The 17673-nt window shown below is 38.5% G+C and overlaps 1 protein-coding gene across 1 annotated transcript; it reads left to right on the plus strand.

Annotated features, from left to right (window-relative positions):
- The first annotated feature begins 1269 nt into the window (after positions 1-1269).
- Positions 1270-17604, plus strand: LOC128739262 (serine/threonine-protein phosphatase PP2A). The gene is made up of 5 exons (XM_053834740.1): positions 1270-2021; positions 14496-14705; positions 14767-15120; positions 15189-15379; positions 16641-17604. Exons 1-5 carry the CDS (start codon positions 1920-1922, stop codon positions 16711-16713), a joined length of 930 nt encoding a protein of 309 aa, XP_053690715.1. The 5' UTR covers positions 1270-1919; the 3' UTR covers positions 16714-17604.
- The last annotated feature ends 69 nt before the right edge of the window (positions 17605-17673 follow it).

Here is a 17673-nt window from a genome sequence, read left to right on the forward strand (position 1 = left end):
CTGAGCCAGTGCCTTCAGTAAATTATGGCCGCAAACCATTATTAAAGTTTGAATCCGTTTAGTTATGTTCACTTCAGCTGATCTGCAAAATTAAACAATGTTTACATTGTTACACTCGAACAACAAACAATCATGGATGTTTCCATAGTAACTCCGTCAGGGCCGACCCCCAGGCACGTCGCCATTTTTCTATGACCGCAATCTAAAACGTCAAAACACTGGGCGGGAAATCATTTCATAGAAAATATATGGAGCGGCCATTGTTGTTTGGGGCCCAGCAACGAGGGGCCCATCAGTATGGGGGTATTGTCAAATCATATGTGAGAGTGTATTGGTGACACCGGGCTGGTCAGGGCGAACTCGACGCTCCTCCAATGAATGTCAAAAGATTGTGCCCACTTATGCTCAATATCCGCCATTATCGCTCGTGGAAAGCTGGATACAGCACTCGTGCGCTAATTGCACGTCCTCTAATTGCACAGTCTTTTATTGCGCTCTTCGCACTCAATTGGACTGCACAGTTATAAAGTGCAACGTGGTGCAACCTTCAAAACTGTGATGAAAAGTGTGCTACTGACAAGGGGTCGGTCACTCGGCACAGCCGTTTTTATGTTAGGCGTCTTGAAACGAGCCGAACTGTGCCGAAGCTGTACCGAAAGTGCCGAACTGCAAGATTTGTTAAATTCGTTAAAATCTGATAGATCTGGCAACCGTGCTAGATGATTTTGACAACCGGCAGTGCTCCCATTTCATATGTAAAATTGAACCGGAGGTGTGTAAAGCTCTATAAATGTTATTTTTATAAGGCTTTAGAGGTGTGCCGCTTGATATCTCTGAAGTGCCGCGGTACAATGTGCTGAGTGTCTGACCCCTTGTGTAAGCCACATATTGTAACATTATATACGCAAATAGTACTTTTAATAATGCTTGTTTGCGGCAATGCTTAAACGCATTAGCGATGTTTATATAAGTGTTATAACCATGCGAAATGCTGATATGCCGCTGTCTGGTATTAGCAATGCCGCGCTACAGCCAATATGGGGTTATGCATTAATGCTTGCGGTTACTTGGGTTGGGACAGTATCCGCGAATTTCTCTCAGCTTTTGATGTGCGATAACTTTCGAAAAAATAACCTGGCATCCCTGGTGCTAATACGAAAAGTATTTTCTCACCTGTTTATATTACATTGAACTATACAGCCAGTGACCATTCTTCGGCAAGTTTTTGTACCGGTTTGGTTGCTTTTGCGTTTGCCTATACGAAAAAGTATATTTTCCATGCAATTTTTTTGAGGTAACTCAACGTATCGAAACTTCGGAACCGAAAATTAAAGTGAATATTTAATAACACTTTGTCATGCTCGGTTTTTATTTGTGAATTTATACATGGTTGCATGTGGAGTGATTATATCTTTTAATCCAAATAGAAAAATAGTTTGTGGTTCTTTGTTCCAAAACAGTTGTGCGAAACCGAAAAGTTGATCGGAAAAGTTACAAAGAAAATCTTTCAAAATTTCCTTAATCAGATAAATAAAATTGAAAAAATAGAGAGCATAAACAAGTGTAATAAGAAAAAGAAAACTGTCGATATTAGGGAGCGGTATATTTGACAGTTTGTCAAGTAGTGTCGACATTCGCTCAGTCTATCAAAAAATCACATATCGCTGATTTTCCATCAACGCTGCGGCCATTTTGTTAGAAGTGTGCTTGAGATTGGAAGTCACGACTCGGAAGTTGCCGTTCGGTCGAAGGTTTGTTCGATTTTTTCGAGTGCAGGATTTGTAAGAAATTGCACCGAAACGGGTTGATCGCGTTGTGCAGTGCAAAAGACCGTGCATTGTCTAGTTAAAGAGCTGGAATAACATCGGGATATAGCCGATAACTACGTCCGCCAGTCAAATTGCAAACTAAAAAGAAGGATGGAGGACAAGGCGACACTGAAAGACTTGGACCAATGGATCGAACAATTGAACGAGTGCAAACAACTGACCGAAACGCAAGTGAAAACCCTGTGTGATAAGGTACGTGTCGGCAGGAAATAAATTTCTTACGGCAAAGGGTACTGCTTTATGCGAGTGATTAATTTTTATTTTATTTTTCGAAAATCGGCGACAAATTCCGGTGCATAGCACACATACATAGTTGATTGACGGTGAAGGGGTTTTAAATTTTAGTAATCTGCTACAGTACTAAGCGGACTAACGTCTAGTGCTTTTCTCGCGTTCTCTTCATTACCTCTTAGATATTCCCATCAATATCTAGGTATAAACTTATGCAGGTGGTGGGATTTATACTACTTGTTAGTGTCCAATGATAAGATATTCAGCTCAGATAAGTTCAGCCATTACCTATGATGGCAACAGAGATGATTCATTCATTGCCTTTTGAAAAAGTTCAAACTTTTGTTTTGTGATAGAATGTAATTTTTGCTCGCAATCGATATTGGAGCTCGTGAGCCGGGACGTTCTCTGTCTCTTTCTTTTTTATGAGGACACTGGTCAATATGATATTGCAGATTTTTGAGGCTGTATTGTTTGAATTACTTTGCAGTATAAGTTTTCAACTAATAATAGTATTCGTAGTCATCATTTAAGGTGGCAAGTAATTAAATTGACTCGCAACTTTTCTATTGACAGCAAATGATAACTTTCGGCTGTATTGGGGTGTTGGGCTTTTAGTATTCAAAAAAGTATTCGTGGCATAAACAATTAGTTTTCTATTCACTGTTTAGCTATGAGTTATACCAAGTTTCTATAAAAAAAAGTTAAAGCAATACGATCTACTTAAATTAAAATTTAAAAACTAATTAGGTTCACAATGAATTCCTAATTGCGTTTAAAATACATCGTTTTTTTTTTTTTTGCATAATGATACGTCATCAAAAAAATTAAACAATTCAATACAGTAAAATCAAAGCACAAATATGCAAACAAACTATATACCATGCAAGCACCATATTTAAAACAGTGTCTAATTCTGAACAGTTGCCAATTTTTCTTAAATATTGACAGAACTCTAGCTGTTCAAACCCTTTTAATATTGCAAATTGCATCAAAAACGCGAAATGCAAGAATCTTGTAAACAGTTTGCAAGTAGAATTCCAGCAGCGACCTGTCAAATATTTATGTCAACTTGTTGCGAGTGTCAATCGCAATAAATTGACATGAATAATTGACGGCTCCCTTCAAGGATTTTACTTGCATGCTCTCTGCAAGTTTCTTGCATTTCCCGTTTTTGATGCAATTTGCAATAATATGAAATCATCAGATGTAGTCATTAAATTGTTCAAATAGCTAGAATTTTGTCAATATTTATGAAAAATTTGCAACTATTCGGAATTAGGCAGTGTTTTGAATATGGTGCTTGCACGGTACTATACTTTAAGCACAAACATAAACAAATACGTTATGCAAAAGAAAACCTAGCGAATTAATGAACGCTATTCAAAGTTTGACAGAACTGTTCTCGTATCTTATAAAACTGCTTTTCAAAATGAATACAGTTATTACCGGGATAGATTTTCGATGAAGGCTTTGAAAGCACCTCGATTTGTTCAATTCGTGCTAATCGACATGAGCCAAGTAGATTTACAAATTCTTTGATAAGTAAGAGTAAACGCGTAAACAAACTGTCCACTCCTGTCGTTAAACACAGTGAGGTTTAAGAAGGTGTGGAAGAAGAAGACATTTGATGGAATTAGTAGCGAAAAATCAGGAAACGTCGTTAAACTACAAAAAAAAAACTGCGTCGGACAATGGGGCTTGTTATTGGAGTTTGACGTCGTGATTGGTCTGTTTACGATTTTCCATGATGAAATTTCTTCATTGCACTAACATAACTTAGCCAACATTGCCACACCTATATATATCACATTGGTCTAAACAGACTTTATAATATTGTACCGCCAGCACTAAATTAGACTTCCGAAAAAACGGCCAACGATTTTTCTTCCGTACCGTACATTAAACTTAGTGTCAGAAGTAGTGCGCTATATTAGCAGACGTGCTACACAGCGCACTACTTCCCACACTAGATTTAACGTACAGTACGGAAGAAAGATCACAGAGAACAGACATCCAAGCGAAAGGTTCTCACTTGGATAAAACTTATGTCAAATTAGTTGGGAAACTATAGTGATGGTGTCGCTAAAGGCGCATAATATTCTACACTAAACTCACAAGTCACAACAGCTAGCTTCTGGCGTTAGCATAACGCATATAGTCCATATATACTAGCGCCAGAGGAGCCAAAGGTTGTCAGCATATTAGGTGATTTTAATTTGAAATTTTATCCAAGAATTCTCGAAAAATTTGTTCCTGAATGGATGTCTGTTCTCTGTTGAAAAATCGTTTGCCGTTTTTTCGGAAGTCCAATTTAGTGCTGGATACATCAATAAACGATACAAAATTGTCACAATGTTTTTAATAATGAACTGCGATGTTCGAAAAATCGGTCGAATAGTTTCATTTGTTTTTCGATATATTTTCATCAAGAAGCGAGGTTTCGAAATTTTTCGACTTTTTCCTGCTTGTTATAAAAGAAAGTCAATGTAAAAAATACATCGAATATAAATATTTTACCTTTTCACAATTTTTTAGGTCTCTTGCAACGAACTTGAGTCCTATGGGTCGAACAATGGTAAATTAGACATTTGTTTTCTATTAAGTTCATGAGTTTTCTAGATTTAGATGAAGTCGAACGATTTTATCTCAGGTTTCAGTCTATTTTGGCTGCCAGCCTAATGAAACTCAGATAACAAATGTATCATTTTCTAATTATAGATTAAAAGTGTTTTATTTCGTACGGTAGCTCTATCTATGTCACATCGGCTCTCCAAGGTCGCTGCTCTTAACCCTTAGGTTTGCATGAATGCATTTGCTATAATACTAAGTTTACACTTGCAACACATTCAATAACTTTCATATGTGTGCTGTGATAAAGGATTTCGAACAGAGACAGTTATTATCAGTACTATTTTATAGCAACTGTAGTAACGACAAATCGACGTATGATACGTTTAAAAATTGCTGATAAATTAAGATGATATCATCGTGAACTTTACTAGCGTCATCGCCGTTACTTCTTATCTAGCGTTTATTGTCACTTATCATGTTGATACAAAGTAAGAAAACAAGTAAGAAAACATTCAATCATCGCTGTTCGTAGCTAGCATTTTCACAACACGTACACATCGGTATATTTTGGAAAAACATTTGTAAAAAAGTCTTGAATTAAAACCCTGCTTGTGAGAGGTGCATCAAAAAAGAAACGGTCATTGACCGTATTGTAGATTCAGAATCTGCGCGCAAACAGGGCAGTATAGTTTTTTCTTTTTTGAAAGCGCAATAGTTATTTTTATTCTCTCACATTAGGAATCAAGAGTGGAAAATATTACGTCAGAGGGGTGTTCCCGGCGTTGGGTAAACTGCCAAAATGCGAAAAAGATTGCAGACAACCGGCAATGTTTCTATTTTTAACTTGCACCTTTAAGAATTATACCGTTTTGCCGTTTTTTGCTAATTTATTTATTGACTTTCTGGTTTTCCGCGATCAGTTATGTAACAATTATGCGATGTTGGCTTCCTTCATTTATTGTTGCGTACATATTATCTTCAGTGACAGTATGTATTATCGAGTTCGACATTGATTCTGTCTTGTTTTCGTTTAGCTCTGTTCCTTTCTAGTCTTTCCCAAGAACACAGTGCTAGTTTAGGTCGTCGAGTTACATTTCAGAATGTCTCCGAAGTTTTATATTTTGCCTGAAATCAAGCATATCATAAAACAGCGCTACACTGGTTGGTTGTCCGATTCATTCAACTAATCGAATAGCACAAAAATATTCGAATGAATACTGCCAGATGAGTGATTGAAATAACCGATTAGTGAAGATAATGTTCACCGATCAATCGATAATCAATGTCGACATAGAAATGGTGTACAATTGAATGTCGTGCCGATGCCGAGGTTGTTCACGTTTCGTATTCGTAGAGAACTGGTTTTTAACGGTTTCAGATTTGTATAGTTCTCGTCCATGATTTTCCATTGCTCTTTCCGGTCGATAGTATCATGTGCGGCTTTAAAGTCAACGAATAAATGGTGCGTGGGAACTCTGTATTCACGGCCCTTCTGGAAAATCTACTGCAGTAAATATTTGTTCCATTGAAGACCGACCTTCAACGAAGGCGGCTTGAAGAGTTTCTACTAATCTGTTCGCAATTGGTGATCGGCGGAAATTGATTTAGGACAGCATTTTGTTGGCGACATTGAGAACGGTGAACGTTCAATAATTCTCACAGTCCAACTTGTCGCCGTTTATGTAGTTCGGAATGAATGAATAGAATGGTTCGATCGCTTTGAGTCAATTTTGATTCGTTTGACAGTACCGTCTCAGCCGAGCCAAATATGACAAAGTTATATATGGGACATCTGTAGAACTAGTTCTTATGTACAATTTTGCTTAACAAAGTTTTGCTATATCTTTTGTAGTTACAGTGCTACAATGCTAGTAACTCATCAGTGACTAAATGAACGTTCATTGAACCATCCCTGGATCGGGTAAATAGCTCCGGTAGCTGTTCCGTATCCCAAATTCTAACGGGTTTTGCGGGATCCATTCAATTTCTGGTAGAACTTTCGCGTTTTTTGAGAACGTTGCAGCCGCTCCAACTCTGTATATTCCTGCTCTTCCAGATAGCGCTTTTCCCGGAAGATTTGGTTTCGCTGCATCTTCTGTTTGTGTGTCCACGTTCTGACGTGTGGCACTGGGCATCCTGGCCGCCCGCGCAGCGTTCTTCTCATCCATCACCCTCCTATATTCATCGTCAAACCAATCGTTCCGCTGATTCTGTGCCACATACTGTATTATTCAGTTACTTATTGTAGTGCTGCGCCCCTTCGGTTACCTTGCGTTCACCGGTCAAGATTCCTCCATTTTTATCCTGGTACGTTTAGGTTCGCGACAGTAAACTGTAATCTGTAAATCGTTGCCAGGGTCAAAGCGTTGTAGTTAGAGGTCAGTAAACTTAGGAAAACGAATAATAAACCAAAAAAGAGCCGACAAACGCTCGATTTCTGCGGGCGTCCCGTCCCTGTTTAAATCATGAATGTTGACTCCACTAAAGGTTTGGGTCCAGACAGATTGCCACCTTCGTTCATTAAGCAATTCGCCACGTCCCTCGCCTCGTCTGTTTCAATTATTTTCAACCTGTCACTAGTTAGTGGAGTATTTCCCAAAGTGTGGAAAGTCACCTCCATCACTCCAATACATAAAGCTGGTAACATCCATAATATCGAAAACTACCGTGGAATTTGTATCTTAAGCTGTCTTTCCAAAGTTCTCGAAAAAGTGGCATATGATGTGGTATATTGTGCGGTTCGGTCAGTAATATCTGAGCATCAACATGACTGTAAAGAAACGCTTCACGACGACTAATTTGATGGCATTTGTGAACTCGTTAATCTCCAGCATCGAAGACAGACGGCAAGTTGATGCGATTTATATTGACTTCAGCAAGGTCTTCGACATGGTTCCACACGCACACGCACTGTCCTATTTAACCGATCGCTCAGCCTTTGTCAGCATTAACGGTGTTGGTTCGGCCAGTTTTGTGATACCATCGGGTGTTCCTCAGGGAAGCCATCTTCGGCCCTTAATTTTTATTCTCTCCGTTAACGATTTGTGCAGTAGACTACGATCGTTTAAGCTTGTGTTCGCAGACGATTTGAAGGTATGTCGTGAAATCAAAACCTCGCTTGACTGCTGTGCTCTCCAGGAAGACATTTGTTCACTTTTACGCTGGTGTCAATGTTTCAAAATGCTGGGTCATATTTAGCCGTTTACGCGAGCCGCTACATCACGAGTATAGCATAGGACACAGGGTCTTGCTTCATGTCCATACTGTTAAGGACTTGGGCATTTACATTGACACGAAAGTTAGATTCACGGCGCATGTATCCACGATTATTGCTAAGGGTACCGCCAGAGTGCAAGCGACATGCGACGCGACGCGACATTTCTTGCGCGCAGCCCTTTTTCGCCCAGGACTGTGGATTTAGCAACATGAGAGCAATGTCGTGTCCCGTTTGCTCTGTACGGGGCCTAAGGCATATGCAACGCTCGGTTTTTTAAAAAGAAACACTAACGACTTTCAAGACATCTATGCGCTGAAATCGCTATACTGTACACTCGTTCGGAGATTGCTTGAGAATGGGGTCGTTGTTTGGGCACCCTATTACGCGGTATATGCGAATAGAATTGAGTCCATCCAAAAGAATTTTATAAGATATGCGTTACGTGTACTACCGTGGAACGATACAATGAATCTTCCTCCATATGTAAAACGTTGCAGGCTAATTGACATCGGTACGTTAGCAGCCAGAAGAAAACTACTTCAGCGAATGTTTATTTTCGGACTAATCAACGGGGATATTGACTGCAGCCCACTTCTTAGTATGATTTGCATACATGTTCCTCATATAGACTAATCTCAAGTTTTTAGTCTTGACCTTGAAATGCGGTCATGCATATATATTAATATTTTTTGAAACGATGGTTCTACAATTGATGAAGGGACGGTAGGGGAAAGAAATGAAAATAGCTGTATACAGCTTGGTTCGACTCACGCACCTGCCAGCATTGGATAAAAGGTAGGAGTCAAAATGACTACTTGTCAAGCATAGCTACCAATACCCCCCCCCCCCTTCCTTTCCGCTCTTCCTCTCCTTCACCAAAAAAATTTTCATTTCTTTCCCCTACCGTCCCTTCATCAATTGTAGAACCATCGTTTCAAAAAATATTAATGTTCCTTATAGACAACTGCGTAACCATACAATGCTATGGCATCGTTCCCATCGTACAATGAACCGTGGACTATGTGCTGCCGTGCTTTTGATGAAACGTCAAGTGTGTTCGACTTCAATATTAGTAAATGTACCTATAAACATAGAATTAAGGCCTTAAGTTAGCGAATAAACTGTGCAACTATATGTTGAAGAAATAAATAGTATGAATATCTAAGCGATGTTAACAACGGCCAAACAGAATGATACGTCAACGCATCCGTTAACGTTATTCAGACAGTTTTCCCATGGGTTTACTATCAAATTGGCGCTAACGGATGCGTTGACGCAGGATTCTGTTTGGGCCTTTATATACGTGAGCCCTCCACTTCTTCTTAGATCAACTTCATGGTTTTGTCTCGACCTTTGGAATGAGGTCAGGCATTTAAATTAAGTAAGGGTGGGTCATTGAAACATTGCTTATTAAAGTTTGTATAACGTTCCTCTTTACCCAAGTTGGGGGGATCCGCAGATCGTAAAAAATTATAATAATAGCCAATTATAATCGGATTCGAACCCAACTTGTCTTCCCTGGCTTTGTGGATCGTAGAATCAAAGGTTCGCCATTGTCTGCCATCAACAGGACCTGCGAGGAGGAGCTCTGTGGATCGCTGGGTTCATCAACTTGCTTAACACTTACCTAATTAGTGACGCCTGCAACCAACTCATGCAAAGCTGATGTGTAAAAGTGCATTTGCATCGCCGTGATAAGCGAAAGAGAGGAGACATGAAGAGAAACTCTCATTGTTACTTACGTACGACATTTTGAAAAAGTACTCGGAATTTATATTTATCAAGCTTCAGCCAGAGAAAACAAATATTTTTCAAGGAAGAACTGAGAAATTATTGACTCTCTTTTAGAGGAAATATATTTTTCTTTCGGTTTTTTATTAGCTGTACAAACAACTGGAACACTTTGAACCGTGCTTGACTTTGCTCATCTTAAGCAGGGCTTCGACCGATCCTTTTTTTCTACCGCAGTCACACCAACGCGCATTCAAGTTCACACCGTCCGTTTAGAGGTGGAATACGAACGCTATGCATAACACAACTGGCAGTTTGCTCAGTCAAACGCCGAATGCACGCAACAGAATGAACGTATTCTAAAGCTTTTTGACATTTTCGTTTATATCAAGTTGCCTTTACCGTTTGGAGCAGCGAATGACTGCAAAACAGTCAAATGACTGGCAATCACCACGCTAACGAAAAGCAACCGCACAATCGTATGATTCAATACTACAAAAAAACAACCACTACATGTGCAGGGAAGAAGTCGGTCGGACTCCGTCCAATACAAACGAATATTTTGCTTGCGTCGGACCGACGTCCGGGTGACAAACTATTACTGTGAGCAGCCGATTTGGAGACAAAAAGAGAAACGAAAAAATACGTCACCGTATGCTTCCAGTCAGTTTGCAGTTTATATTCTCAAAGCGCAAAGCAAAACGGGAGATTGACTGTTTGCTTTTGCTGAGATGCCGCATGAATTGTAAGACGGCAGCAGCGCAAGCGGCAGATTGATTGGATAAGAAAGACAGTCAAATGATCGTTCAAAAAGCGGAGTTTGAATGCGGAAAGTTCGCATTCACGGCAGTCACATTCAACTTGCGATCCCTTTTCAAGCCCTGATCTTAAGCATACAGAGATAAAGCAAACTGCATCTCACACCGAATGAGAGCTTTCGTTTTCTGTTCAAACGTTTGCTCCCCCTCCGAATGATTTTTTTTTCCTGTATGGACTCCTCACTGCGACCAGTATCGTTGATCTATTGTGATAGAGCCTAGATACTTTACCCACCTCGTTCCACATGACAGCGCTGTCCCCAATTATAGCCATTCCTGGTGCAGCTAAACCAGTGCATTTAACTATAAGAGTCATTTTTACACTGTTAATAGGGCGTATCGGGATAATATAGAATTCAGCATTAAGGAAGGGTGATGAGGGGCCTGAGAATAAACCTATGCTAAAGTCACTTTGACATCGAATGGGCTGATTCTACTAAGATTGGAACCCACGACCATTCGTTTGCGAATGACGCCTGAATACTGTTTTCTCTTATAATCACCCATTTTGTGCAGAAGGAGCACAATTCAAGCATACCTAATCTTTTCTTCGCATACTAAAGTCACAAGACTATTTTCCCGTATCTCAAATATTGAAGAATGGCTAAAAATATGACTATTTTAAAAATACCTAGTAATTTTCACAAAACATCAAATTAGAGCAAACTTTTAAACCGTGTTTTGATACAACATACTTAGAGCTCAGTTAGCTTCGAGGTACGATGCTGGTTCTACAAGCCAGTCGTCGTCGTATGTTCGAATCTCGGCTAGGCGGTGCTTGCTAGATAGAGCCAGTAGGATCGTTACACTGGCCCCGTAATTTTTCTGTGCTCTAATAGCCGGCTGCGAAGTCGGTCGATAAAGAAGGGTAATGTCTAAAGACGGTATAAACCCAAGGCTTTGCTTTTTTTACTTATAGCTTTCAGGCGCACTGTAAGAAACTGCGGGGACAAAAGGCGACAAGATTTTTGTTGTTAAAGTTTATGAAAATTTCATTTTTATAAGGTATAAGTAGCCTATGGCGCACCTCATTGTAAGCGTGTAGGGCGCTATATCTCTGCATATTAGCGTTGATAGGAGGAAATGCTTATCAACTTAGGGACTATATTGATTCGTTTCATTGTGCCTGATTTTTATTTTCAGGTATACCTAATAAATTATTTAAGTTTATCATGAGGTTTTCGAGCTACCGTAAATCTCGCTTATGCATAATATTTTTTGATATAAATTATCAAATAATGGTTGGTTAGTACCATTACCATTACATTAAGTTTATAAAAAAGGTTTATTTTTGATCTTAATTTTTCTTTTTATAATAACTGGTTTTACAAGAAAATTGGTTTGGACAAGAAAGCAAGGGACAGAAGTCAGACACGGACAAAAAAGGAGACGACTGAATACGATGACTATGACCTGACAATTTACCGACATAAATCTCGATCTTAATTCAGGCAACTTAAGTCCTCTTGGTCCGAGGAACGGCGTTCAATTGACCCACTCAGGTTCGGCCGGCTTATTTTGCATGGTTAACTCGCGCGTCGGGCCGAGAACCTATTAGCAATACGCTGCGGCCCATCAACTCGCGCAAAAAAGTAACCTATGGTGCACCTCATTGTTTATAATTTTGTTTTCATTTTATATTTTAACAGGCTAAGATATCAGTTTTAAAATGATATACAGAAATAATATTTACATCTGCGATAACTAATTAATTTTTTGACTTTTTTAACATGACTTATTTATCAAACTTTTGGAATGGGCAACTTTGACGACTTGTTTCAACATGATATTTTTTTCTATCCAAATTTTATTCACAAATCATAAAAATATAACCGCAATGAGGGGTTTTGTTTGTCACTGTTGTTGATCACAACGATGGAAAAGAGAACGCTGGCCTTTACTTTTTTCTTCCTTCGGGTTAATGTGTTTGAATTAAATAGTTGTCGTTGAGGGTTACATGCAGCCGTGTGTGCGTTTTCAATTCATGGTCTGATGCTAAAGATGCACATTTCTCGCGTTAGTTAAAAATGTTTCTATACCGTTTCCTGTTTTTCAATTCGTTCCTTTCCTAAGACGCACAGTAGTTGTGGCACGCAAAAACAAATTTATTTTTGAATGTTCGCCTTGCACCTGCTGCCATACGACAAGAGTGTATTTAAGCGACGCAACGCAACAACGTCGTGAAGATTTCGCTAAGAGCTGATATTTTTCAAGGCAAAACCAGCATAAGTAATTTAGAGAATAGTTGGTAAAATGGTTTATATATACGCATATTTAAATGGCATATTGTTTATAATAATGTCGGTTATAAAAGTAAGAATTTAACAACGTTTGGGCAAGCGTAAATTTTACAATTAACGTAAATTTCGCTAACTATCTCTATTTTTGAATTCGCAAACTGTAAAGCGATTAAACTGTTGTAACAAGTATTGATCTAAGCTTCAAGAGTACTATCCCTCATCTAGGATGGGGGACTTGCAAGGGGTTTTGCAAGTACCATCAAGTGTGTCGAAATACAAAATTTATTCATTTTTTAAATTAGAATGATATGAAATTAACTTATTTTCAGATATAAAGAAGAAATTTTTTATTCGACATCGAGATGTTATTTACAAAACACCTCTTACATCCAGCGGAAGGAATTTGAAGTTATCAAATTCTTTTCGCGGGAACAGCCGCAAAGGAGTGAAGCCTGAATGTTGTGAGATGAAGATTGAAATTTAGCGCGAAGTTTTGTCTCCTGCGGATTATACTGCCGTGAATCGCATAACTGTCCCATTTATATAGAAAACTTGATAGAAAATGGGACTGATATTCACGGCAGTATAGGTAACTAAAGATACAATCTTTTATGTAAACAAGGATAAGGTATGCTTTCTATCAATGCGCTGAGACGACTCAGTAAGGCTCAGCAGTTTTTGTCACCTCCCCCTTGAAAATTGGCTTGAAAAATTAGGGGGCAAAAAAATAATTTGTAAGATATGAGAATTTTTTTTATAAAATCAATTGTCCGTGGGCTCTACACCCTGAAAAACTCGAAAAATGAGTGTACGAGTTGAGTTAATGCTTCTAGCACGAAACAGAAAGGGAAATTCGAACAACGGAATTTTGTCTTTTTCCCGTAGATTTTTGCATGGAACATAATGACGTATATATTAAAAGCTTTAGCAGATTTAGTTTTCACGTTTAAACTTTAAATAAAAAAAAATGGGTTTTAACCATATATTTTTTGCTCGATTAAAAAACCCACTTTGTTTTTTTCGCCCACCCCCCCCCCCCCCCTTCAGTGGCCCAACACCGGAAAAACAGAAACTTTATAAAATATTTGTAATGGCCTAAAGATATTTTGATAATATCGATATCAGATACTATTGTCAATCTCGAAGCGAACATTCAATTGTGAGCGCATGTGTGTATATATGTCCACGTGCTATGTGTGCGATCAAGAAGACGGATGTTCAAGACAAACACATCCATCTCTTCACTCTATCTCATTACCACATTATTATCAACAAAATCATTATGACGGTAGAGTCATCCGCACAGACTCTTTCGTTCATTATCAACTCCTCCTCTCAGTCTTGCACAGACTTGGTCCTGACTGTTCCACCGGAAACGGAAGTTTTACGAGTATAATTTCCACGATTATTTAGCAAATTGTTTTGGTTAACGCATTAGTGGATTAGTGACTTCCAACAGCGCATTTCTGGGTGCATTTATTAAAAAAAACCTGGGAAATGATATATGGTTAATTCACACTGATGGGATTAAATTCCCAAATCATAGCAGAAATCCTTATCTAACGTGTTTGAGCTTTCAGTCGTAGCATACTGTTTTTACGCAGTACAATTCTAACGTGCGAAATGTGGCTTGGTTCTTTTGGATAACACAAATGCGTCAAGAAACCAACTTATTTTGGACCCCATCTGCAGCTGTACACATTTAATGAAAGTTTCCGTATTCCGTACAGCGGCAGATGAAGTTCAAAATAGATTAGTTGCCCTATATTCTTAATTTCTAAGAATTAACTAAATGATCAATGACTCAAAATTGCATTGTAAAGATATTAAAAAAAGATCTTGTTTCTTTTTACAGGCAAAGGAAATCCTAGCTAAGGAGTCAAATGTCCAAGAAGTTAAATGTCCGGTGACAGTCTGTGGAGATGTTCACGGCCAATTTCACGACCTAATGGAGCTTTTCCGGATAGGCGGACGGTCGCCGGATACCAACTATTTGTTCATGGGGGACTACGTTGATCGTGGGTATTATTCAGTTGAAACTGTTACGCTATTAGTGGCGCTTAAGGTATGTTCCCTTCTGTACAACAATAGACCAATCCTAACGAGACGATTTTCTACCACATCAGGTTCGATATCGTGAGAGAATTACAATCCTGCGGGGTAATCACGAGTCCCGGCAAATTACGCAAGTGTATGGCTTCTATGACGAGTGTTTACGAAAGTATGGCAACCCAAATGTTTGGAAATATTTCACGGATCTGTTCGACTATCTCCCGCTGACAGCATTAGTTGATGGTCAGATCTTCTGCTTGCATGGAGGTCTTAGTCCCTCAATCGATACGCTCGATCACATCCGAGCACTGGACAGATTACAGGAAGTTCCACATGAGGGACCGATGTGCGATCTTTTGTGGTCCGATCCGGATGACCGAGGTGGCTGGGGAATTTCGCCCCGTGGTGCCGGTTATACCTTCGGACAGGTAAGCGTGTTATGTTTTTTTTCTACATCTGCTGAATGCTAAGCCTTCGTTCAATCAATCATTTGCAGGATATATCAGAATTGTTCAATCACTCAAATGGTCTGACACTGGTATCGCGGGCACACCAACTTGTAATGGAGGGATACAATTGGTGTCACGATCGTAATGTTGTTACAATATTCTCTGCACCAAACTACTGTTATCGTTGCGGTAACCAAGCAGCATTAATGGAATTAGACGATGCACTGAAGTTTTCATTGTAAGTATTCATTCAATTTGTTAATTCAACGATTTATTCTCCAATGGATAAGCTTTAAAACACGGCAATCATCTTAAACGCAGTGGGCGACGTTTCTTTTTCGTTATTTCTGTTTTGCGGCTTTGAAAAACTTCTAAACGCTTAATAATAATAATAGAGTAAGGAGGAGTAAAAGTGCGATTCAATAATTTATCAATGCAGATCTCGATTAAATTGCCTACATTTGCATGGATGGGTGACTACTTTGACTGAGTTATGGGTAAATGTTATTTTCGAGCAGTATTGATGGAATATTTTCTTATACGGCACATACGATATCAACAGGAGGATATTACTTGTCGAAAAATTGTAGCGTTTTACATCACTCACATATTTCTTTTGATAATGCGGTGAGAACAACTTTCAAAATATCTTTCGTTTTTGCATAATTTGCTCAAACCCCGTCAAGCGCCTAGCGGGGCAAAAGTGCGATTCACGGACGGGGCAAAAGTGCGATTCATGGACGAAGCCAAAATGCATAGGTAATTATATACCGGTTAAGGCACTGTATTACAGATACTAGAAGTGGAACATCTGCACGATAATGTGTGCTCTACAGATGCTGGCCGAAGCAAAATAGTGTCATCCGCTGGTGATACAAAAAATAAATGTTTGGTAAAGTTTCTATCTGGTGGAGGCTGCAGTACACCAGCGGAATATAAAAAAGGTGCAAATTGAGAATATTCCTTTTTGAAACTTATCGCAAATTGAAGATATTATGGTTTTGTTAGCTACTGTTGTGCCAATTTCATAGATTTAAGATTCGCACTTTTGCCCCGCTAGTGGGGTAACAGTGTATTCGGCACTTGATCAGAAAAATTAAGAATTTGTTTTGCATAACACTATTACCCTAGATGATTTATAGTTGAATGTGAAGATATTGAGTTATTGCATCAATATAAAATATATTTTACTGTTGTGGTTCTTTATATCTCATGAAAATTGATCAAACGTCGCACTTATGCCCCGCTCTACTCTATGTGTTTAGAATTATGCCCGACAACTCACTCATAGTAAAAAGTCATTTTTAATCTGCTGGCACAGTTGTAGTTGTAGCTTCCCGTTCCAAACAGGTTCGGTGTATTTTGTGTAAATTACCTACCAGCTAGCATTTCGAAATGAACAGTTTTCCAAATGTTAATTTTGAGTGCGTCGTAATATAAACAATGAACAGCCGAAACAAAAACGATAATTCACTGTTCATTTTTTTTTATTCCTGCAGCCTGCAATTTGATCCAGCTCCACGCCGCGGTGAACCACATGTGACTAGAAGAACACCGGACTATTTCCTTTAAGAATATCATAACGAATATTGTAATACATACTACAAATTAAACAAAAGAATAATATACCTTATAATAAAAATATAAATATTAATTATAAGCATATATTATTTAAAACAAAAAAAAATAAAAATGGCAAAAGTTTGTTAAACTTGTAAGAGCAGAGATAAGCGTAAATCACAATTACACTCAAATAAACTACTTAGGAAGCCAAAAAATTAAAAAAAAAAAAGAAAAATATACGTGACCGAAAAAAACCTGAAACTAATGCAACATCTCTTATTGGCTGCTCACCATTCAGTTTAGGTATCACGGATAAAATAGTTAAACACTTTACTAGAAATTATAACGCCAACGTCGCAGTTCATATACTCATTTCATAAGCCATCATCTTCACATCGTTATACTCATTTCCATTGCAACCGAGTAGATGCTACTATTTTTCTTCGGCATACGTTTGACAGCAGTTAGAATCAGCCTAGTTCAATTTATCACAATTGCAGTAACAACTATTCTCTCCGGAACTGTTATACCTAGCCGCAGATGATACTTGTAATACAGACGCACACACAGACAAAGTGGTGATATGCATAAATGTTTTCTATCATGTTGTAAAAATTGAAATTGGCTTACGTATGTCTTTGAAAGTATACACTTTGCCGTGCATTGAAAAAATGACGCGAAAATTAGTCGTTTCAGTGGCCAAAATTGTTAAAAATGAATCATTTAAAAAAAAGTGGCCATATTTGCTGCTTTTCTTTGCGCGCCTATTTACAGCACCATCTGTGGTTATAAATTTTTTTTGCTCCCATGTTAGTCTAAGAAAAAAGGCTAGTTGCATTCTAAGTAAAAGGAAATACTTTGTTATTATCATAACATTAACATTTATTTAATGGAATCCCAGGAAGCAAGTCATGCAAATTAGAAAGAAATCGTTCCCTAAATGTTTGAATGTTTCTCTCAGGTAGGGAC

Source organism: Sabethes cyaneus, chromosome 3, assembly GCF_943734655.1.
Source record: "Sabethes cyaneus chromosome 3, idSabCyanKW18_F2, whole genome shotgun sequence".
Classification (NCBI taxonomy): domain Eukaryota; kingdom Metazoa; phylum Arthropoda; class Insecta; order Diptera; family Culicidae; genus Sabethes; species Sabethes cyaneus.